General features: G+C 33.7%; 1 protein-coding gene across 11 annotated transcripts in view; it reads right to left on the reverse strand.

Annotated features, from left to right (window-relative positions):
* UNC80 (unc-80 homolog, NALCN channel complex subunit) overlaps positions 1–24,592 on the reverse strand; it is a 228,801-nt gene that overhangs the window by 126,116 nt on the left and 78,093 nt on the right. For all 11 annotated transcript variants that reach the window (XM_021667055.2, XM_021667047.2, XM_021667043.2 and 8 more), the window contains 2 exons: positions 21,179–21,351; positions 1,882–2,094 (listed from right to left, as the gene is read on the reverse strand). In XM_021667055.2, coding sequence (XP_021522730.2) covers positions 1,882–2,094; positions 21,179–21,351 — 386 coding nt within the window. The remainder of the gene's footprint in view (positions 1–1,881; positions 2,095–21,178; positions 21,352–24,592) is intronic.

Here is a 24,592-nt window from a genome sequence, read left to right on the forward strand (position 1 = left end):
ACAGTTGGAAGTATAAGAATGAATGTAACCCTGATGTAACTTATATAGGAAGAAATCAAGAGAGATCCTGGAGAATATATGTTTATGAGGAGGGAAGAGACAGAGGATCAGGGAAGGAGACAGAGAATTGGGCACATAGATGCAAGGAAATTCTGGAGCATAATGTTCTCAAAAAGATAAAGGACAAAAGCCAAAGGTATGGGCAGTTGGCAGTGTCAAATGCTGCAAGAAAGATAGAAGACATTTGTCCTGAACACACCTGTTTGTGAAATCTCTTGGTCACAATTTCCCTATAAACCTGATACTCTCTAATGCTCAGTACTTAATGGTTTTCCCCTCCTGGAGGAAGTCAAAGGGATTATCAACTGTGACTGCTGTTTCACAGTAGCCTCTCAATAAGGCCTTCCTTGAATAAGATAGGTAATAAATGGGGGCGGATGGTGGTGAAACATCTCTCCACATTAAAGAGATTACTGGTGCATCTATGTATCTCATGATATGCATTTCACTGATACTGCTTGACTTCTATGAACTCTTGTGCTTAATGCTATTAAAACCAAATATAATTAAACGTAGGATAAATACAACGGCATCACATAATAAATTATCTCAGTGATTTACAAAAATAGATATTACATAGGAGAAATTGTGCCTTCTCATATACATAATGTGTAATAAGAGCCTGAAAAGGGCAGTGCTAAGTCCTGATCATCGACATTAGCATTAATAAAATATTCTGCTCCATCATATCACACATACGTATATATATACACACACACATATATCTATACATATGTGTATTTTTTTAAACAGGATGTCTTTATATAGGAAAGAAAATCCAAAGAACAGCAATTAAAGAAGGAAAGACTGATAAACTTATAGAATGACTGCACACATAATGAATACAATTCACACCTTTTGAATAACTTTGGCATTTTGCAAAAAAGAATTGGGTAAAACTGGAGGAAGAACACCCTTAGTTGGTAAGCACATTGGTAGACACATTGAGCTGAATTATTAAGGGAAATTATAACAGTTATCCCAAGTAATCTTTAAGGAAAGAGGAATATATGGAACCTCTTTATGTGTGTTTATGTTCACCTCTTTCTAAAATTAGCAGAAACAACTTGGTCCTCTGGAATTTCTTTTTATTCTTCACCTTTTTTCCTTCTATGGAAAAGAAGTTGTAGTTATTTTAAGGGTCCATTTTGTTAGAATTCCTAAAGAAGTTTCATTCTTTACTTTAAAATTTATTCAGTTACTCATATGCGCACATACATATGTATATGTGCAATTTCCGAAGACTTTCAGGCAACTTATAGGAGGCACATCGACAAAAGAGAAAATTCCATTAAGAAATCAGAAAAAATCATGTCTTGCAAAATATAAATTAGAATAGAAAACCAAAATAAGACTGAGTATTTGACAATTGTAACAATGACTTTCAAAAAGATAATTCTTGCACTTGTGTAACTATGTAAAAAACCTGCATGTTCTGCACAGGTACGCCAGGACTTAAAGTATGATAAACAAAAAAAGATAATTCTTGATGAATATAGCAGTTAGAAGCAAGGCTTTGGAATCTAATGTGGGAGATGGAATATTGGTTCCTCTACTTACTATTAATAGATACGTGAACTTTGGCAGGTCGCTTGACCTGTATAAACTTCAGTTTTCTTAACTGCAAAACAGAGATAGTAATGTCTAGCCTCATATATTTATTGGGATGATTAAATGAGTTGTTTATTTTTCCCCAAAATGTTTCCTCCAGTACCTGGTACATAACAAACACTCAATAAATTCTCTTCAAAACAATCAATCAAAAATGACTCCACTTCACTCAAGCATCCTAATCGTTATAGAAGAAAACCGAAAGCTCACATCTCCCCATTGGTAGAAGAGCTTGGCCGCATTCCACTGCAGCTTCTGGTTTCGCTTGTTGCCCACAATGGGAGAGCGTCCCCGGGAAAGGCCTTTCTTGGTGATGTTCACATGGTGCCCTTTCATCCACTCTGGCCAGTTGCCACGGTTGCAGCGGTGAACAAAACGAGCACATTCCAGGAACAAGGCTGCTCTGGCCACCACAGGCGCTTCCTAAGTAAGGTTGTTGAGGAAAGAATAACCGGGGATTAATGAACAATAACTTTAAATTGCTCTTAAAGGGAATTATTGTGTACTTTTAGTTTATTTTCCTCTTCTGTTTTGATTTAGTTTCGCCTTATTTCCCAGGGTGGTGTCAGTATGGCCAACACAGTAGTGAGAAATCTGGAAAGCAAAACCCCCAAAGAAAATTTGGATCTTGAAGAATTAGACATTTTAAGTAGGTTTCCGTGTTGCTTTCTCCTTCTTCTCAAGAATCTCAAGTAATTATATGTCTCCAACTTTGTATATTTAAGGGTGGCAGAAATTTGAGTGTTGAGTGAAAGAGCTTTTAGTGAGGTTTTAAATATGAATCTTTTTTCGAACCCTAAAATTTTACATGAGGCAAACAAATATTCCATTTCTAGAACTAGTCTTATTTTAACCAAGAGTGTCAGAGGTAATTTTGTACCAGCGGTAGTCTTTTGTCTATAACCATCCATATGTTCCAAAAAGGTACAATTGCTTCTGCACATTTTGGCTATTAAGAAAAGGAGTTCAAGACTAGCCTGGCGAACATGGTGAAACCTCATCTCAACTAAAAATACAAAAAATTAGCTGGGTGTGGTGGCACGTGCCTGTAATCCCAGCTACTCAAGAGGCTAAGGCTTGAACCCAGGAGGTGGAGGTTGCAATGAGCTGAGATTGCGCCACTGTACCCCAGCCTGGGGCACAGAGTGAGACTCCATCTCAAAAAAAAAAAAAAAAGAGAAAAGAAAAAAAAGAAGCTCAATCTTGTTGAGTTAGTCTCTTTTTTTTCTTTTGTCATAAATAACTGGTTCTACTTGAATAGGAATGGTTTTAATTGAAAATGTTTGATAAAGAGGAGATTAATGGATAAATGAGAGAGCATTTCTTCAGAAAAAGATGGCTCCATCTTGTCATGTGAACATGTGCTTGAAAAAAAAAAGAAGAAACATCTTTTAGAATCAAATACGCTACTGAAATCTTTGAAGGTTAAAAAAAAAAAGAAGTTAAGGAAAGAAGTGATGTGAAGCTTTCCATAGAAGGTCAATAGACCATAAGAAAATATGTATCAATTATTCATGTGTATTTTGACTTGGGTCAGTTTTTAAAAAAATATATTACAATATTATTTATCACTTTAGGATTACTAATAACCATAGGTTACTCAGTAACCACAGATTTTCAAATTGAAATAATTTTTAAAAATCATTGTAAGCAATAGTATTCTTAACAATGTATTGATCCACAAAGTTAAAATAGATGCTAATATAGAGTGTCAATTACATGCCAGTTAACTTTTACAGTTATAATATATAAGATCCCTGTGATCTATAAATAATATCCCCTATTTAAGATTTTTTTAAATGAGATACAGTTTGTTCACTATCAAATAGCATTAAAGTGGTGAATACAGGAACATAGGATTCAAACCCAGGTCTCATTGATGCCCAGGCCTATATTAGTTTCTCTTTTGTACTTATATTGTCTTAATTTATTCTCTCATAAATCTTAGTAAAAGATAATTTGTAGAATGCAAGTAGTCTGATAACTATTAATATTTCAAGTGGGACATTAGTCCCATGTACTATTATTTTCTAAAACATAGATATATCATTTTCCCATTTGTTATCTATTACAGGCTCCATCCACCTTAACCATGTAACAAATAAGGATATCCAGGCTTTGTGATTTGGGTCCTCCTTTTCTATGCCCATCTCAAGCGCTTTACCATCAAATTATGTCAACCTAGTTGCTATCTCCCAAATATGACATCTTCTACCATTCCATGTGTTGTCTCGCGGTTTGCAGAGCCTTGAAACTCCTTCTCCATCCAAAAAATTCTTATTTTTAAGATTCAGGATTCAGTTAGTTACCTCCTCTGAGAAGCCTTTTTAAATCCCTTCCTGGTCAGGCAGAGCTGATTACTTTACATTTTTGGGTACCAAAGTATCCCAGACACACTGGATGACTCAAGTAGTTAGTTCCTTAAGCATTTCTTCATTGTATATGTCTTAAATGCAGCCATCAAAAATTACAATAATAATGTCTTTATGTAGGGACTTAATTTTACAAAGAATATAAAAAATTAACCTATGTGAAAAACAGAATGCAAGATGAACACTTAATGGTGAGAATCTATCCTTAACAAAGCTGGATACTAATGATGAAAATCTATCATCATCAACTGCATGAGGCCAAGACTAGGAAGCAGGTGACAGGGATAGAACAACTTGAGATTGCAAGGAGTCAGATAACCTTCTGCATTAAACCCAGTAGTATTGCCGTGCCATACCATATAGATTAAATATCTACATTCTTTCCTGCATTAAGTATTTATTTCACTAAATAGTTCAGAATGCAAATATATGTCTGGTAAAGGTTGAAACATTTGTCTCTAAAACAGAATGTCAGTTTAGAGGTCAGGTAAGTGATGCGAATTTATTCTTAACCTGTCACAATATGACACATTCCCAATATAAAGCAACATGGATTCAAAGCTTAATGACAGGAAGACATAAGTAACACTGCTGAAATAGCATTATACTGTGAACCTTGGCTCCTTCAGGATTAACACCAGTGAAACTTAACCTGGACCATATGTATGGGGTAGAGGATCATTTTATTGCCTCTAAGTGTTAGATGGCAACTGAGAGGATTAACAATAGATGAATGAGCAATCCAAATAGTTATGTGTGAGGCTTCCTATATAGATTGGTTTGCCTTCTTTAGATAAAAGAATTCATAAAAGATATTGCTTAAAAATTAGTTGTTTAAGAAGCTCAAGGCATTTTTGAATCAAAACCAATTTCAGCTTTCCTGCTCTCAAAAACTTCTCATGATAAAATACAGATATTATCAGTTATAGACTGTGGGAAATTCTAATCCAAATTTGGAAATGAAATTGAGATCAATACGATAATAATTCTTATTACTATATGGCAAAACAATAAGGGGATGGTTGGTTATTATCTGATGAATCTGATGCATGTAAATAGCCAAACCCATTCATGTTTGGAAATGTGACTGTTTGCATCAAGGATGATGACATAGAGTCATTCAAATATTGCCTCTTTATTATAATCCTTATTAGCCTAGTGGATGATGGAAGGCTTAGAAATTCTGTATTCAAGAGAGCAGTGAATAATACCAATTTCTGGGGCTATTTTTAGTATGTATATTACTATACTGAAAATTGAGGGTGATGTTAAGGTACAAAGATAAGGCTGCTAAGGTCCAAAATCATTAGTTAGCAACAGCTAATTAAGTTTGCTGAGTTTGCAACGTGTGTAAACAGCATTCAAGGAATTCTAGTGTGAGTGTGGCTAGGAGGAATTGTTTTCATTCAATTCCTTTTAAAAGGTAGTTTAGAAAGTATCGATTTGAGGGGCAGGGTTATGGAATACCTTGGACAAAGGATTCCTCCTGAGCATAAACGAAAGTCAATTTTCTCTCTTTTGATGGCGCTTACCTCTTATGGCTCAGTGCAATCTGAAGCAGCAGCAAAAGATGGAGGCATGACATAATGGATAGGGATGGATTCACATCACAGAGAAAAACAGCACAAATGGAGAAAAATGAATCGGAAGAATGCTGCATAGCTGAAAAGAACCACAGAGTATCAGAGGCACAGTTACAGGTGAACATTTAAACAAAATTTGACACCATTGGAATATCACAGAGAATTTGCTGGTGGTCCTAAAAGAAAATTAGGCATATTTAAATTTCTTCTTTCTTATTAACATTTCTGCTCAGATCCCTTTTTATGCTCCATGATGTCACAGAGAGACTTCTATTCCATTATATTATAACTTTGTAGTTTCCAGACAAGTAAGAATCAGTTTTAACTGGGAACACAAAATACTAGATTGAACCTATGAAATTTCTAAATTTGAAGGTCAAAAATAGTCATATCGGCAATTTCAAATGATTCAATCTTGTATAAGGTATTCTCTGCATTGGTTACAGGGTTGTCTAGTTAAAATTACAAAAAGTCTAATGCATGTCATTGCACAGCATGGGGGTCTCTAACAGTCTACAGCTAGAAAACTTCAAGATTCTGGCTACCTTCCTTGACTTCTTTGCCATTTTTTCCTTGAATTTTATAAGATCATTGTGTATATTGAATACTTCCTTTATGAAAGTGAGGCAGAGAATTTAGATACTAATTTCAGCAGCTGTGCTTTATTTTGCCTGGGGACCTAGAAAATATTGTTGCCAAGATATGATGGTTAATTGAAGCTTAAAATTGCAATGCATTCCTTTCCCTGGAGAAGTATATCTAAGCTTATTATGTGCGAAGAAACCTTGACTGATCCTGAAAACTCATATAACACTGGACAGAAGCTAACTGTTTTTAAAGACTAAATATTTTATATGGGCCCCTGGGGAATTACATAATTTTTTTTATTGCCTTACAAAATAAAATATAAAGTTGTTGCTGCTGCAGGATACCTGTTTATTTACAACCAATGGGAATAAACAGTTATTGTGGGTCTTAGTTAGTATTGGAAAGTTCTTTGCTAGGGGGTATATACTTCTGAGTCAGTATTTATTACTTAGCTTGTATTGAATTCTCTGCCTGACTGAGATCAATAAATAACTGGCTCACTGCTAACAGGCTGCCTCCATCCCTGCCCATTTCTACAGTAGCTGTGAGTAGGCTGAAGACCAACATTATAGTTTAGTACAGGGTCTGGAAGGCGAGTCATTTTAGCACTTACTCAGATCGTGCTAATATTTTGGGTATTTTGAAAACCTAATGAGGACTTGTTTCTGGCAATATGATAAATTAAGAGTAAAGAATTCATTTGATTAAGAACACCTGAAATGGTGGGTAAAATATCCAAAAATGTCTATTTTTATTTTGCTTTTGTTTCTAAAGTGAGATTGAAAACAACTGGAGAGTAAAAATTACAAGAAAGTGCAATTCTGGGTGTGGGGGTAGGGATAAACTAGATATAAATATTTGTTCTGAAGGTTTCTGATGACTAGAGAGAGACCAAATGGGTTTCCAATGGGCCACAAGTTATAAGTCGGCACAAGTGGTGGTCGGGTCATGTACTCCTGTGTCATAAAGCCAGGATCTCAGGTAGGAGCCACCCTGAGTGTACGAATAAGAAAAAATCTGCTCCAAAGGAGTTGGTTTGCCTGACAAGGTTTGGCTCTGGGTAGGACAGAGGGGGAAAAAAAAGGAAAAAAGTATTTTATGCGAATGCTTAACAAAATCTCACATTCTCATAAAAGTTTGGAGCACCAAGAATAGACTAATTTCATGGCCCCCCCCAAAAAAATAATTTTAAAAATGGTCTTAGAATATTTCCAGGTGTCTGACAAAAATAACTGAAAATTCTCTCTGGAGAAATACTTTATTTAAGCCAGTACTTCTCAAATCTTCATATTTGAGCCTAGGAGTCACTTAGGAAGATGGATAAAATAAATTCCTTGGTTCCATCCCCAGATATTCTGATTCAGGAGATCGATTGTAGGGCCTGGAAATTTGCATTTATCACATGCTCACAGGTAAAGCTGATATTGCTGGTCCATTGAAAACACTACTGCTAACACAGGTCTTAAATAATTCCCACAGATAAAGTCCCAAGGAATGAGCTACATTATATTTCAAAATAAATAGAAGAGAAGGTTTGGAATGTTCCCAACACAAAGAAATGATAAATGTTTGAGGTGATAGAGATTCCAGTTATCCCGATTTAATCATTACACATTGTATACATATATCAAAATATCACATGCATTCCATAAACATGCACAACTATTATGTATCAATAAAAAAGTACAACATAAAATAATCCACTATGAATAAGAGTTAGAAGAAATAACAAAGTGTGAATAAAGTTCACAAGGACTGTAGTGATTGGAATCACAATGTATCAAACACATTTAAAGATAAACGTGAGTATTGAAAGTATGATGAAGGAATCAGATGATCCAAGTTGATTAGGAAGTTTTAAAACAAAATTTAAATAGAATTTTTACAAATAAAAAATATAGTACTTGAAACTTAAAACTCAACAGATAGACTAAAACACAGATTATATCAGGTTTTTCCAATTGCAATACTATTGACTATTTGGGTCAGATGATTCTGTGTGTGTGTGTGTGTGTGTGTGTGTGTGTGTGTGTGTCAGGGTGTATTTTGTATTATGGAATGCTTATCTGCATCTTTGGTATTTACCCAATCCCCAAGTTGTGACAATTGAAAAATTCCTCCAGATATTGCCAAATGTCCCCTGATGGGCAAAACTATGCTTTGTTAAGAACCATGGGATCAGAAACAGTTGAAGAGAAAAGGTGAAGTGGAAAATATATCTGATAAAATAATCCAGAATTTAGCATAGAGAGAGAGAGAGAGACAAAATGAAAAATATGAGAGGTTATAAAAAACAGAAAATAAAATGAAAAGATCTATCTTATATTTTTTCAATTTACAGAAGGAAAGATTAAAGAAAATGTGAAGGACACAATATTGAAAAGGTAAGTTGAGAATTTTTATCATAAATATCATATGTCAATTACATAATTCAAGTACCTAATGAACTTCAAATACAAAAAATACTAAGAACATTTTAGTAAAACTGCAAAATATAAACAATAAAGGGAAGATATTCAAAGTGACTACAGTGAGAGAAGGGCAGATTACCTATAAATTATTATTGTCAATTAAGCCATAAAAGAATGAGATAATGTCTTTGAAGTATAGAAAGACAATGTCAGCCTATAATTACAATTCTAGCAAAAGTATCTTCAAGTTGAGATCAAAATAAAGACCTTTTTTTCCTTTTTTTTTTCTGTAGGTAGCAACTGCTATAGATTCTTTTATTTTTTGGTTTATTTATTTAGTTAGTTTTTTTTCTTTTTTAATTGCATTTTAGGTTTTGGGGTACATGTGAAGAACATGCAAGATTGTTGCACAGGTACACACATGGCAGTGTGATTTGCTGCCTTCCTCCCCATCACCTATATCTGGCATTTCTCCCCATGCCATCTCTCCCCAACTCCCCACCCCGCACTGTCCCTCCCCTGTTTCCCCCTGACAGACCCCAGTGTGTGATGCTCCCCTCCCTGTGTCTATGTGTTCTCATTGTTAACACCCACCTATGAGTGAGAACATGCAGTGTTTGATTTTCTGTTCTTGTGTCAGTTTGCTGAGAATGATGGTTTCCAGATTCATCCATGTCCCTACAAAGGACATGAACTCATCATTTTTTATGGCTGCATAGTATTCCATGGTGTATATATGCCACATTTTCCCTGTCCAGTCTATCGTCAGTGGGCATTTGGGTTGGTTCCAGGTCTTTGCTATTGTAAACAGTGCTGCAATGAGCATTCGTGTGCATGTGTCCTTATACTAGAATGATTTATAATCCTTTGGATATATATCCAGTAATGGGATTGCTGGGTCAAGACATTTTCAATTAAACTGTAGCTGAGAAAGCTACTGCCAATTGTCACTAGAGACACTTCTGAGATAATCTTAGAAGGAATATCTAAGATGCAAGGAGAAATGGTGAACAAAGAATATGTTAAATTTTGGGAATAAATTGAAAACTCACTTTCTGAAAAATCAGCACAAATAATGTCTAATTTGTGAATATTAATGCAAAAACAAGATAGAACTAAATCTTGAACAACAGTTGTTTGCAGATGATATGATTTTATATGTGGAAAACTCCATCATCTCAGCCCCCAAACTCCTTAAACTGATAAGCTATTTCAGCAAGTTCTCGGAATAGAAAATCATTGTGCAAAAAATCACAAGCATTCCTTTACACCAACAGTAGACAAGCAGAGAGCCAAATCATGAGTGAACTCCCATTCACAATTGCTACAAAGAGATTAAAATACCTAGGAATACAGCTAACAAGGGATGTGAAGGGCCTCTTCAAGGAGAACTACAAACCACTGCTCAAGGAAATAAGAGAGGACACAAACAAATGGAAAAACATTTCATGCTCATGGATAGGAAGAATCAGTGTCATGAAAATGGCCATACTGCCCAAAATAATTTATAGATTCAATGCTATTCCCATTAAACAAACATTGACATTCTTAACAGAATTTGAAAAAAACTATTCTAAATTTTATATGGAATCAAAGAAGACCCCATGTAGCCAAGACAATCCTAAGCAAAAAGAAAAAAGCTGGAGGCATCATGCTACCTGACTTCAAACTATACTACAATAACCAAAACAGCATGGTACTGGTACCAAAACAGACTTATAGACCAATGGAGCAGAACAGAGACCTCAGAAATAAGACCATACATCCACAATCATCTAATCTTTGACAATCCTGCCAAAAACAAGCAATATTCAGTAAATGGCACTGGGAAAACTGGCCAGCCACATACAGAAAACCAAAACTGGACCCCTTCGTTATACCTTATATAATAATTAATTCAAGATGGATTGAAGACTTAAATGTAAAACACAAAACCATAAAAACCCTAGAAGAAAACCTAGGCAATACCATTCTGGACACCGGCATGGGCAAAGACTTCATCACAAAGACACCAAAAGCAATGGCAACAAAAGCCAGAATTGACAAATGGGATCTAATTAAACCAAAAAGCTTCTGCACACCAAAAGAAACTATCATCAGAGTAAACAAGCCACCTATAGAATGAGAGAAAATTTTTTCAATCTAACCATCTGACAAAGGTCTAATATCCAGAATTTACAAAGAACATAAACAAATTTACAGGAAAAAACAACCCCATCCAAAAGTGAGCAAAGGATATGAACAGACACTTCTCAAAAGAAGACATTTATGTGCTAACAAACATGAAAAAAAGAAGCTCAACATACTGATCATCAGAGAAATGCAAATCAAAACCACAGTGAGATGCCATCTTATGCCAGTCAGAATGGAGATTATTAAAAATCAGGAAATAATAAATGCTGGTGAGGCTCTAGAGAAATAAAAATGCTTTTACACTGTTGATGGGAATGTAAATTAGTTCAACCATTGTGGAAGACAGTATGGTGATTCCTCAAGGATCTAGAACCAGAAATATCATTTGACCCAGCAATCCAACTACTGAGTATATACCAAAAGGAATATAAATCATTCTGCTACAAAGATGCATTCACACGTATGTTTATTGCAGGACTATTTACAATAGCAAAGACATAGAACCAACCCAAATGCCCACCAATAATAGATTGGATAAAGAAAATGTAGTACATACACACCATGGAATAGTATGCAGCCATAAAAATAATGAGATCATGTCCTTTGCAGGGACATGGATGAAGCTGGAAGCCATCATCCTCAGCAAACTAACACAGGAACAGAAAACTGCATGTTCTCACTCATAAGTGAAAGTTGAACAATGAGAATACATGGACACAGAGACGTAAACAGCACACACCAGGTCCTGTTAGGAGATAGGGAAAGAAACTTGGAGGATGAATCTATAGGTGCAGCAAACCACCAGGGCATACATATACCTATGTAACAAACCTGCATGTTCTGCACATGTATCCCATTTTTTTAAGAAAAAAATTTTAAAAATTCATTGATTTTAGACTTGGTTAAATAAGTATGTGATTTCTATAAACATAAAGGGAATATAATAAACTAGTAGAGGAAAATAACTTTTAAAATGTGAAACTATACCAAAGCAAGATAAATAAACCCTAACACAGAATCTAAAAGAAGGCATCAAATTGAAACACACACACACACTGAAATAATAAAAAACACAATAAATAAAAATGACAGAAGTGAATCTAAATATATCAATAATCACAATCTGTACAAATAGACTAAATTTTCTAGAAAAAAATTGTTTAATTGGTGAAAAAATTTAAGTATAAACTTTTCTCTTTGTTTTTTTCTTTTTGGAAACAGGATTTCACTCTGTTGCCCAGACTGGAGTGTAGTTGCGTGATCTCAGCTCACTGCAACCTCCGTTTCCTGGGTTCAAGCTATTCTTGTGCCTCTGCCTCCCAAGAAGCTGGGATTAGAGGCATGTTCCACCACGTGTGGCTAATTTTTGTATTTTTAGTAGAGATGGGGTTTTACCATGTTGTCCAGGCTGGTTTTGAACCCCTTACCTCAAGTCATCTGCCCCTTGGCTTTCTAAAGTGCTGTGATTACAGGTGTGAGCCACTATGCCCAGCCCAAATACATGCTTTTAATATGACACACACCTAAGTAACAAACAGAAAAGTTGAAAGTAAAGGATTGGCAAAAAGACATGCCTGGCCAATACTAACCTAATGAAATTGCTGTAGCTATATTAGTATTGTAGAAAAGCATATCTTAAGGTGGAGAATATTACTAAAAATCAACCTGCCAATTGATGGTAATAAGAAGTTCAAATCATTAGAAATTTGTAATATATCTAAACCTGTTTGCTTCCATAGAAATAAAACAAAAAATGTCATTGCTGTAAAGATAAATGAACATATTTGCCATCATTGTGAGGGATTTCAACACAACTAACAGTAATTGATAGATCAAACAGTGAGAAAACAACAAGGATGTAGATTCAAATAACCCAATTAGCAAGTTTGATCGTATGTATATCAATCACTGTTTTCTACAACTGGAGAATATAAATTCTTTTCGACAACACATGAAACATTTATAAAAACTGATAGTATTCTAGGTCATAAAGGAAGTCTAAATTAATTCTAAAAAATCAGTAACTTAGAATCAATAACAAAAATTCATTTCTAACAAAACCCTGGATTTTATCAATTGAAACACACACATCTAAATACCTACAAGTCAAAAAGAAAATAATTAAAGAAATTAGAAAGTACTTAAAAGTAAGTTAAAACAAAAATACTGCTTATCAAAATTTATGGTATGCAGTTTTAAGTAGTACTTAGAGGAAAATTAATAGCTAAGTTCTTAGTTTAGAACAGAGAAAAGAATATCAATGAACTAAGTAATCAACTTCACTAAATAATGCAATTAGCCCAAAGTATGAGCAAAAATAATAAAAATAAGAGCAGGCATTAATAAATTAGAGAACAAACATATAATAGAAAGATTTAAAAAGAGTAATGAAATTGACAAATGACTGGCATGCCTAGTTAAAAAATTGGAAACAATTTTAGAAATAAAAATATATAAAATAACTATAGATACTGAAAATATTAGAACTAATAAGAATGTGTTCTAATCAATTTTATACCAACAAACCTTAAAATATAGGTTAAATTGGTAAATTACTGAAAAAAAATTAAACTGTCTCAGGAAGAAATAGAACTTTTGAATAATCAATTCACATCTGAATTTCTATTTGAATTTTAATTATCTCTAAATATATCTGTGGACTCAATGCAATTCTAAGAATAAATCAAAGGATTTTTCATGGACTCTGATAAGCTAATTATAAAATTCATGTGGAATAACAAAGAGCCATGACTAGCCTAAGTGATGTTTAAAGTTCTAACTATTAATACAGAGTAGGATGACTCAGGATACACAGAGAATGGAATAAAACAAAACCCAGGCTGGGCGTGGTGGCTCACTCCTGTAATCCACTTTGGGAGGCCAAGTCGGGTGGATCACGTAAGGTCAGGAGTTCGAGACCAGCCTGACCAATATGGTGAAACCTCATCTCTACTAAAAATACAAAAATTAGCTGGGCATGATGGTGGGCGCCTGTGGTCCCAGCTACTCGGGAGGCTGAGACAGGAGAATTACTTGAACCTGGGAGGCGGAGGTTGCAGTGAGCTGAGATTACACCACTGCACTCCAGCCTAGGCAACAGAGAAACACTCCACCACAAAACAAACAAACAAACAAACAAATCAGAACTCAGAATTGCATCATGCCTGTAATGACACCTGACATTTGATTAAGATGGCAATGCATGTTTGAGAAGAATGCATTAACTAGTCAGTGTATTGTGTTAGGATAATTATTTTCCCATGGGAATGAAAGAAAATAAAGGAAATAAATTCCTATCTTATGCTATTCACATAGAACATTTTAAAGACTTAAGTATGAAAGTTAATATTTAAAACTTTTAGAGAAAAATATAAGAATGTCTTTGCTACCGTGGAATTTCAAAACAGAAGTGTTAGCCATGAGGGAAAATGTTTATGAATTAAATTATATTAAATTAAAATTTCTCTTCATTAAAATATATGAAAAAATTGAAGAAGAAAACAAGCTGCACACAGGGAGATGATGCAATGTAAAGAACAGAAAAAAGATTAATATTGACATTACCTATAATCTTTTAAAAGTTAGCAATAAAAGATAAATAATCTTCCAGTAAGAGAATGAACAAAAGACACAAATGAAATCTTTTACCAAAGCAGAAAAAGAAATGGTAAATAAACTGATAAAAAGACTTCTCAAGCTTTAGGCTGAAATACAGATTAAAAGTTATTACTTTAAAGCACCACATTGTTAAAAATAACAATATTGGACAATACAGTGTTGGCAAGAATAAAGGGAAGCAGGAGTTTTCATTATACATTGGCACTTATTTGGAATTTTTTGCAACTACTCTCAAATATAATTTGGTATCATACAGCAAAATTGTGACTCAATAATTTTACTTGTAGGTGCATTTAGGAAACTATATATAAATTGAAGCCCATACACAAAAATATTTATAAAAGCATTGCTTAAATTAGCCAGAATTTTGAAAAAAATTAAAATGTCCATCTAACATAGAATGGATATATAATTTGTGGTATGTTCAAACATATGAATACCATTTGTGAGTAAACATTAATATATTAACACTAAATGCATCACCAAGGAGGAACTCAAACATAAGGCTAAATGAATTAGAAAAAGGATAGCATGACTTCCTATAAATTAATTTCAAAATCAGGAAAAACAAACCAAAACAAAGTAATATATTCTCTAAAGACACACACCAATGTGGTAAAATAAAGAAAGCACAAGAAATATATTAAAGTTCAGAAGAACCGTGTCTTCTCAGAGGTAAGGGTGTGTGATTAGGTAAAGGAACACAAACTGGAAATGCTTTATTCCTGTCATGGATATGTCACTTCTAAATTTTTTTCTTTAAATTCTATATATTTATAACATCTATTCATTTTGTTTCATTTTATTTTATAAGTTCTGGGGTACATGCCCAGGATGTGCAGGTGTGTACATAGGTAAACTTGTACCATGGTGGTTTGCTGCACCTATCAACTCATCACCAGGTATTAAGTCCAGCATGCATTAGCTATTTGTCCTGATGCTCTCCCTTCCCCTGTCCATCAACCCTGCCGACAGGCCCCAGTCTGTGTTCCTCCCCTCCCTGTGTCCATGTGTTCTCATTGTTCAGCTCCCACTTATAAGTGAGAACATATGGTGTTTGGTTTTCTGTTTCGCATTAGTTTGCTGAGGATAATGGCTTCCAGCTCCATTCAAGTCCCTGCAAAGGACATGATCTCATTCCTTTTTATGGCTGCATAGTATTCTATGTTGTATATGTACCACATTTTCTTTATCCAGTCTATTATTGATGGCCATTTGGGTTGATTCCATGTCTTTGGTACTGTAAATAGTGTTGCAATAAGCATATATATGCATGTGCCTTTATAGGAGAATGATTTATATTCCTTAGGGTATATACCCCATAATGGGATTGCTGGGTCAAATGGTATTTCTGGTTCTAGGTCTCTAAGGAGTCACCACACTGTCTTCTACAGTGGTTGAACTAATTTGCACTCCCAGCAACAGTGTAAAAACCTTCCTGTTTCTCTTGAGCTTTGCCAGCATCTGTCATTTCTTGACTTTTAAAAATCACTATTCTGACTGGTGTGAGATGGTATCTCACTGTGGTTTTGATTTATATTTCTCTCATGATCAGTGATGTTGAGCTTTTTTTCATATGTTTGTTGGCTGCATAAATGTCTTTTTTTGAGAAGGGTCCATTCATGTCCTTTGCACACTTTTTGATGGGGTTGTTTATTTTCTTGTAAATTTGTTTAAGCTCTTTGTAGATTCTGGATATTAGACTTTTGTCATATGAATAGCAAGACTGCAAAAATTTTCTCCCATTTGGTACATTGTCTGTTTATTCTGGTGATAGTTTCCTTTGATGCATATTTATTTTTAAAATCTGCATTCTCATGTCCATTGCAGCACCATTTGCAATAGCCAAGACATAGATTCAACTCAAGTATCCATAAACAGGTGAATGAATAAAGAAAATGCAGCACATACACAACAATGAAATACTATTCAGGCATTTTTATGCTACATTTCATAGTTAGAATCTTTTAAAAAATTCATTACCACTAGATTAAGAGGATAATTTGATAGTTTTGTTTTGTTATTACTATATTATTTCTAATTTTCTTATGATTCAAAAGAGAATCGTATGGTATTTCCTCTTTCATGCATTCCTGTCTCCTTGAAAGGACTTCATTTGCACTAATTATTAAATACCTGTGATGTTAAGCCCCAATATGATGAATTATATTTAAGGCAATAAGCCTGGAAATAAGTGTGAATTAAACCTATGGTAACTGAAGGTCTTTTCCTAGGAGAGTCCCGGTTTATGTCTCTTTTCCTCACATAATTATCGAGAAATCTTTCACTCTTCAAAGTGTTTTAGTTTGAAAAATGATTATATTTCACTACTTCTAAAGCTATCTATTTATGAGGCTAAATAACTTAACATGAATTAGGTTTCCTCCATCCACAGACTAGGGAGAATTCTACGATCACATGGATGGTCTTATATTTGTGGAATTGTTCCTAAAGCAAACTGGCATTATTATTATTAGTGTTATTCATGCTAATAAATTACCAGTAAATTAGAAATCACTGTTTGTGCATGCTACAAATTCAACTGGCTAAATAAGGATAGACTATTTTACTTGAAAAACATAGGAAACAGAAATATCTTTTGCTTGGACCGTTTAATTTTTCTTTTTATTTTCTTTTTAGTTTTGTACTTATAGATTACATAATCCTAGAGATGAAACGAATCCTTTCTAAAACATATCTTTTAAAAAGTGCCTTACAGTTTCATCCGATAAATTAACCCTAAAGAGAAGGATTGTGAAGTAAAGCTGTGCTGGACTTAAAATTGAACCAATTATCCCTGCATTTAGTGGTCACAGCAATAATAAAAGTGAATTGTTTAAAACCAACAAAAAAACAGGTTGGCAAAACTTTGAACATTGACATTTCTAGTATTTCTTTCATCTAACAACATCCTTTAATTCTGAAGAAAATTACAATCTTAAAAAAATCACATTTAAATTATATTATTTTGACATAAAATAATGAAACTATTCTATTATAAAAATTATGTCAGAACGCAAAAATTATATGTAAGCTGCACTTAAATGTAACAAAGCAAAATAATAAAAGAGAGGTGGGAGAAAATATAGGATTGAGATATGATGATGAATAGAGCACATTTATTTTTCCCCTCCCCCATCAAATTCTATTTGATGAAATGGCAGAATCTATGTCTCTATCTCTATATATCTATATCTATCTATATCTGTATCTGTGTCTATATCTAGATCCACATCTGTATCTCATTTGCATACCTACTTATCATATCTACATCTTTGTTCATTTCTATATTCATATCAATTTGTATTATATACATATACCTAAATAAAACCATAATGCACTGAAAAATACATAAAACATATTTAAAAACTGAGCCATTCCTGAAAGACTGGAAGCAGGTGGACCAGATACTGGATGAAACCAAATACAAAGGAAACAAAAGCTAAAATATCTTTAACAATGTGGTGCTTTAAAGTAATAACTTTTCATCTGTATTTCAACCTAAAGCTTGAGAAGTCTTTTCATCAGTTTATTTACCATTTCTGGTTCTCCTTTGGTAAAATATTTCATTTGTGTCTTTTTTTCATTCTCTTACATTTTTCTATTATGAATTCATTAAGTATTCGTACTATAAGGAACACTTTTAAAGATTCAAATGCTTTGTGACCATTAAAAGTCATTCACAATCTTTTTTTATTATAGAAGGCCATATGTATTTAAGCACATTTTTAGTATGCCAAAGAAATACCCATTCTGATTTATTTAAATCATCTTTTTTACAGTGAAAGCATATGGTATTGCTAAAAGAGTCCTGAATGGAATCAGAAGAGTCTGCTCTGATGCCAGTTTCTGCAACAACTAATTCACATGACCTTGAGAAAACTCGCCTCAGCTCTCAGGGCTTTCGTTTTCTCATATGGAAAACATGCAAACGAAAAGACCACTTGATAGAGCCCTTAACGTGGTATGATCCATGTTTATGCAGAGATTTCAGCTCTGGGCCTCTGAAAGAATGTGAGGCCTAGAACTTCTCAGTGAATGAAGGACAATCTATCAACTTTCATCGGGTGCTTATTTTACTTTATAAATGGTCAAGTATAATGAAAATTACTTGACCTATTATTACTGTTATTATCCTCTACTATTATTCCATCATTTTCCAATTTCTACAGTGAGCTTGGCTTGTATTTTTCACTCAGTTTTTCAACAAGTTGAAATAAGATAACTTGTTACAATTGTCCTTAATTTCATTAGTCAGTTAACTGAAAATTCTGGCACCTCAGTTGTCTAAAAATTTTCCAAAAGTATCTGTGACTTAAGGATTGAGCCAAAGATGGATATGATAGTATCTTTGTAGCACTTCAGCTTCAACCATCTGTAAAGTGGCAAATGTTAATGTGTATTGAGCAATTGTTCAACCAGCTTCTGTCACCTTTACTTTCCTAACCACATTTAAGCTATTGGGTATAAAATATAGAATTTATTATTACTGCATGTTTTAAAGTAAGTTCCTAAAGTGGTCTCACATAATATTTTAATAAGAGAGTCAGCATGGTAGAATACAAAATAGAAGGGCTTGGATGTCAGACCCAGATTCCAATCTGGCTCCATCCTTCGCTGACTTTGTAGCCCTGCCTATTAGTCGATCTTTCTGAGCTTCAGTTTTTCCCTTTGGCAACAGGGTGAGTATACAATAAATACCAATCATTCGTTAATCAACCTTAGAATGCTGTACACTAAGACATCTGGAGAAAAGATCACTATATAAACACAATCTTCATCGGAAAAAGAGAAAAATAGGTGCAGCCCTCCGGTTGAGTTTTGTTGTATTATCATTAACAGTTAGCACCATGCCTGGCACATAGGAAGCCCTCAAAAGACATTTTCTGAGTTAATTAATTATTATATGGTGAATATCTTACAAGTCACATTGCCTTTGGGCTTTTTAATACCACCACCCTTGCCATTTGATGCATTTGATATGTAGAGAACTGCCACTCTCCCTCTCTGACTATATACAGTTCAAAATTACTTACTACTCAGGGAGGAGCTGAGGCGTGCTTCACTCATCATCACTGCTCTCATTATCACCCTGTTAGTCCAAGACTTCCCTCTGTTCCCTAATCAAATCCTGCTGCTTATACCACTACTGACATTGCATGTGGTTTGATGTTTTCTACTCTTATCAGCACTTTCAAATCATTGCCAACATGAGAGCTATAAAGTAGGAATCTATAGATATTTTAATAGGTATTTCTTTTACTTTTTTTACTTGTAAATTAACAACAGAGTATTTCTTAAGTTCAAGTAAACTGAAGTGTAGTTTACTGAGTATTAGTATTTTTGGTGACTGACAGTTCATACACTTTTCCATTGTTTAAATGTTTGATTGTTTGTTATTTTCTAATGAATTTGTTGCATTTATTTATTTTAATCTGCTCTTTTGGGAGCAGAGCAAGATGTGATTAAGACAAACCACGCATGACTCAAAACAGTGACAGCCTAGTTTCCAGTCTCCCACCTAGAAAACACGGGATTGGCTCTTTGCTTTGTCAAGCTTTCCTGCTTTAGACAGATATCTCACTGTACTTGGATTGTTTAATTGCCTCCAGCCCCTGCTCTCCTGGAGATCTGTAATCGTTTACATTTTACAGTCACCATAGCACATATCAATACACATTGAACATGATCCAGATTTTTTAAAATTTGCAAAGGTCACTACTCAATAATGAGAAATCTTATATAATGGAAAGTCATCAATTTGGGTGATTATAAATGGTATTACTATTTCAGCCCTAAGTGAAGCCACGTACCTTGCTGGCCACTAAATATCCTGAGAGCAAAAGCTGCAAATGTCACGGAGAAATTTCATGAATTATATTATAAGGTTTGGATTATTTTCCAAGGTAAAATATGAGTGACCACTGGTTGCTTATTTGTGTGTCATAAAACCTGAAAAAAGGATCATTTATTGGCATGCTTAAAGTTTTAATTTTTTGTTTTACTAAAAATCTATTTCAGTTTGCCTTTTTTAAAAGTAAAAATAAAACACTTTTATTTCTTGATGTTTACTTGGTATTTTGTACCCAGTGTTTGTGCAGTATATGGAGAGTTTATAAATAAACATAAATAAAAGAAATTGAGAGGCTGAGTTCAAAAGTCACATGTGGGTCTAATTTACCTGATAAAAACACTTTCTAACCAAGATCCGCTTCATACTCTTAATCCCTTACATGTGTATAATACCATACGATGTTCAAAGTGCTTTGGTATAATTCATTTCAATTGATCCTTGCTTCATATTTTTCCTCCAATTGATAGATAATGAAATCAAGACTTGGTGAGTTTAAAAGACTAATACATGGCAGACATAAGATTAATAATGTAATAATAATGGCCCAATTTATTGTGTAGTTCCTATATTTCAGGCACTGTGATGAGGGCTTTATATCTAACATCTCATTTAGTTTTCACACTAGCCCTGGGATTTAGCTGTAGTATTACTACTGCTCTTATACTCATTTTACAGAGGTTCAGGTAGTAAATGTCAGAGTGATTTTAACTCAGTCAGTCTGACTCCAGAGTCCTTACACATTTCTACAGTCTATTTCTCAGGGCATATTAATTGAGACTTTTCTCCCTTTCTTTTCTCTCACCTCACCATCTTTCTTCCCCCTTTTATCACTAATTCTGAAAAAGCAAAAAAACACAGGTGGATTACAACTGGGGAGTCATGCTTACCTCTGTTAACAGTATTACCTGGGATGGGGGGCAGGGTGGGAAAATTCTTTCACCAACTTACTAGATCCAAGGCAGCTGCTAGGATGGAGGCATCAGGAATTGTCCCCGGCTCACAGCAGTTTAACAGAAATTGGAAGCGTTTCATGCCTTGTCGGATTGCGCCAAGATTCACCACGTTTTTGCTTTTTCCACCATCTTGGTTGGGAGAGAGATGATCATCAAAACTGTGGCAACCTGTAGAGGTGGTGCCGTGGTAGAGGAACGAAAGAAAGAGAGTGTAATGGATCATAGGTTTAAAAAAAGTTTCAAAGATACCACAGTGTGTTTTCTATAGTGTTGGTCAGAAAACTTTCTCCTTCGTTCCACTTCCTTGCTCTCTACCCTAATGTTTGATTTAAACATATCCTGACTTTGGGGGATCTGGTGACACATGACATATGAAAACGTAAGATTTTACCTAAATATTTAAATATAGTGTTTGATCATTTTACTTGCAGGTCTTCTCTTGAATACTAGTAAGAGCTTTTGGTGTATCTAAAATTATTCTTCCTATAATCAACAACTTCACTTTTATGGAAGTTGCAATCATTGTGCAATTTCAGACCTGTTACAACAAAGTAATACAGCATTGGTACAGCATTGTGTACATTGTGGACAGCATGCTGTACAAATTGATACAGCACTGTGGTGAAAGCAAAAACCTTTTCTCAGTTACAATGCAAAGAATCACTGGCTATTGGAGTTCCAGAGTTAGGGTTACCACTCTAACAATCTGCATTCATAGTAGATAAAAGGGGGTGTTTACAGTTATGGACCTGAGTTAAGGATGTCAGCCAACATATCCACTAATGGAAAAATGTGGGCACCTTCTCTATTAGGAAACACAACCTTTGGAAGCAGTTTAAGCCTGGGACACAGATTCATTTAGACTTTATTACCACCAGATAAAAAAATTACGGCAGGGCATAAAAATATTATCAATCTTGGTCTACAACTTCCACAATGACTCAGAATCATATTGACATATGTGAGTATGAAACAACATGATCTCTGGGATTTGTTTTAAAATACATTTAAAAGAGCAAGAAATATAGATGAAGCAAATATGACAATTTCTAAATTACTTTTTGCAAGTGAGTGATGAATATTTGGGATCCATTGAACCATTGTCTTTACTTTTTGCCTATGTTCGAACATTTTCAGAAGCTTAAAAATGGCTCAGAAGATAATTAAAGTATCATTATCAAAATTTCCTATAGTTTATTCTTTATGGATATGTTTTTCAGATACAAATATTCCATATGCAAAAATTCAAAATTCAATAACTTCAGTGCTTTTCTTTTCAGTTAGCATTAGTATTTTTAATAGTATGCAAAAGGAACTATCATGAGAAGAATTTGATGGCAGAAAAAATTCAAAAGACAAAATCTCATATGATACAAAGAAGGAAAGCTACAGATGAGGAACATACAATTCCAGGAGAGCCTTGTTTTTAGGCAGCTCTCTTTCAAAGTGCTACTCTATTTCCTCACTGGCCATTACCAAAGCTACTAGAACAAGTAATCCTGTTATTTTTTTTTATAACTATATGTTACTTTATTATTTATATATAGCCCTTTAATAATTTATCAAGAATACTTATATGTATATCAAAGGATTCTCATCTGTTAAAAAGTGTAAACAGTCCCGTAAACTTTGAATTGAAAAGAGATTCCAAATAAAAAGATTTTTCTTTTTTGTGAATCCAGTTGTTTTATTATTTGTTACTGTAATTAAGATTTAAAATACATTAGGTAATAACTGCCTAAAATTTGTAATAGAATTAATACATAAGACCAGATAGATGATAAATGAAGTTATTCTTATTTATCAAATTTATTAAGAACAGTTGCCATCATTTTAGTTAAGGAAGCATTAAGAATATGTTTTTCACAATTTTCTTCACTATTTATTTGACAAGATGACTAATTTCAAAAGAATTGAATTCAATATTACTAAAGGAAATGACATTTTGATTGAAAGAACTTCAGACATAATGCAGTTAAGGAACGTAAGTAAAATAATGAAGGAGAAGTCATCAAAACCCTCACTGACAGCATGAACCTATATTTTTTGTTTCACAGAATAATATATATTTATTATGGGGGAGGAGATCAGCAGAATCCTATAAGCACAGAACATAAGAATCATGTTACAAATAAAAGCTAATTATAATGGAAAATTTCCATTGTATTTATATAGCATTAATAGATAAGAATATATTTTTGATGTATTTTTAGTACTATTTTTGAGCACTTAGTATGTGCCAAGTACTGTATGAAATATTTTATAATTAATTTTACTTTTTGCAATAGCCCTGTAAGTTTTTTAAACTGATTTTTAAAAGGAATGTATTTTTGGTATGTATGGGTGTGTTGGCCGGGAGAGGGTAGTGCATAGAGACAGAGAGATAAAGAGAGGAGGAACAGGTGAAGGAGCAGATTAAGTAGCCCCATCTGTTTATACCATAGACAGTTATAAAGGCAAGATTTAAATACAGACCTACTGACCACAAACCTGCACTCTTACCACTATGTCACAGTGAAATCTCTAAAATACTAAATGTTTATATGGAAGGAAGTCAAACTTCATACTCTGCTGAAGGTAGTGATTATGTTAGAAAAACTATGTAAGAAACAATTCCACATTGTACATATTATATTTCTTGGATTTTCTCCTGTAGCTTTAATGATAAACTGATGATAAAATTGTATCCTGTCAGCATTCCATATTGTACTACTAAAAGAAATGTCAAAAAGTAATTTGGCTACAAAATGCAATCTTTTTTTTTTAATCAATTTTTTATAGCAACACACTAGGATGTAAGGATGCCTCTTGGCCTCCTTAGCCATAATGATTACTTTTTTAGCCTCAGTATATTTTAGTCGCATATGTTTAATATTTATTTTTTATGTTAGATATATTGAGGTATAATTATAATTCTATTTACATAGAATACATTTTTATAAGCTTTTAAATCCAAGAAGGGATGTATAAAAATATCCTACTTGTTTTTTAATATTAGTTTTAATTGGCAAGTCATTATCATATACATTTATGGGTACAAAGTTTCAGACATACAAAATCTAGTATTTCCTTAAACAGTATTTCCTACTGTGTTGATGGCACAGCTGAGTACATAGAAGATATGCAGTAAACGTGTTGATTAGTTGAAAAAATTGTTTTAATTAATCAAACACCTTCCCTCAAATAGAGAAAACATGATTTTTAAAATGAAATAATTTCAGTGAATATGAAAACACAGAAGAAAAAGAGAGCTGACTTCTGAATGCAATTTCAATTCTATTTCATGTTCACCAGATACAGTTTTCATTTACTGAATAACTTTTAAATTTTAAAGAAATTTTATTGGCATTTCATCTCAACTCAGTGATGTTCAAGTATTGCATTTAAACTGAGGGTAAGAAGGTTTGAT

The sequence above is a fragment of the Aotus nancymaae genome, unplaced genomic scaffold, assembly GCF_030222135.1.
Source record: "Aotus nancymaae isolate 86718 unplaced genomic scaffold, 86718_ANA_hifiasm-v0.15.2.pri h1tg000008l, whole genome shotgun sequence".
NCBI classification, from domain to species: domain Eukaryota; kingdom Metazoa; phylum Chordata; class Mammalia; order Primates; family Aotidae; genus Aotus; species Aotus nancymaae.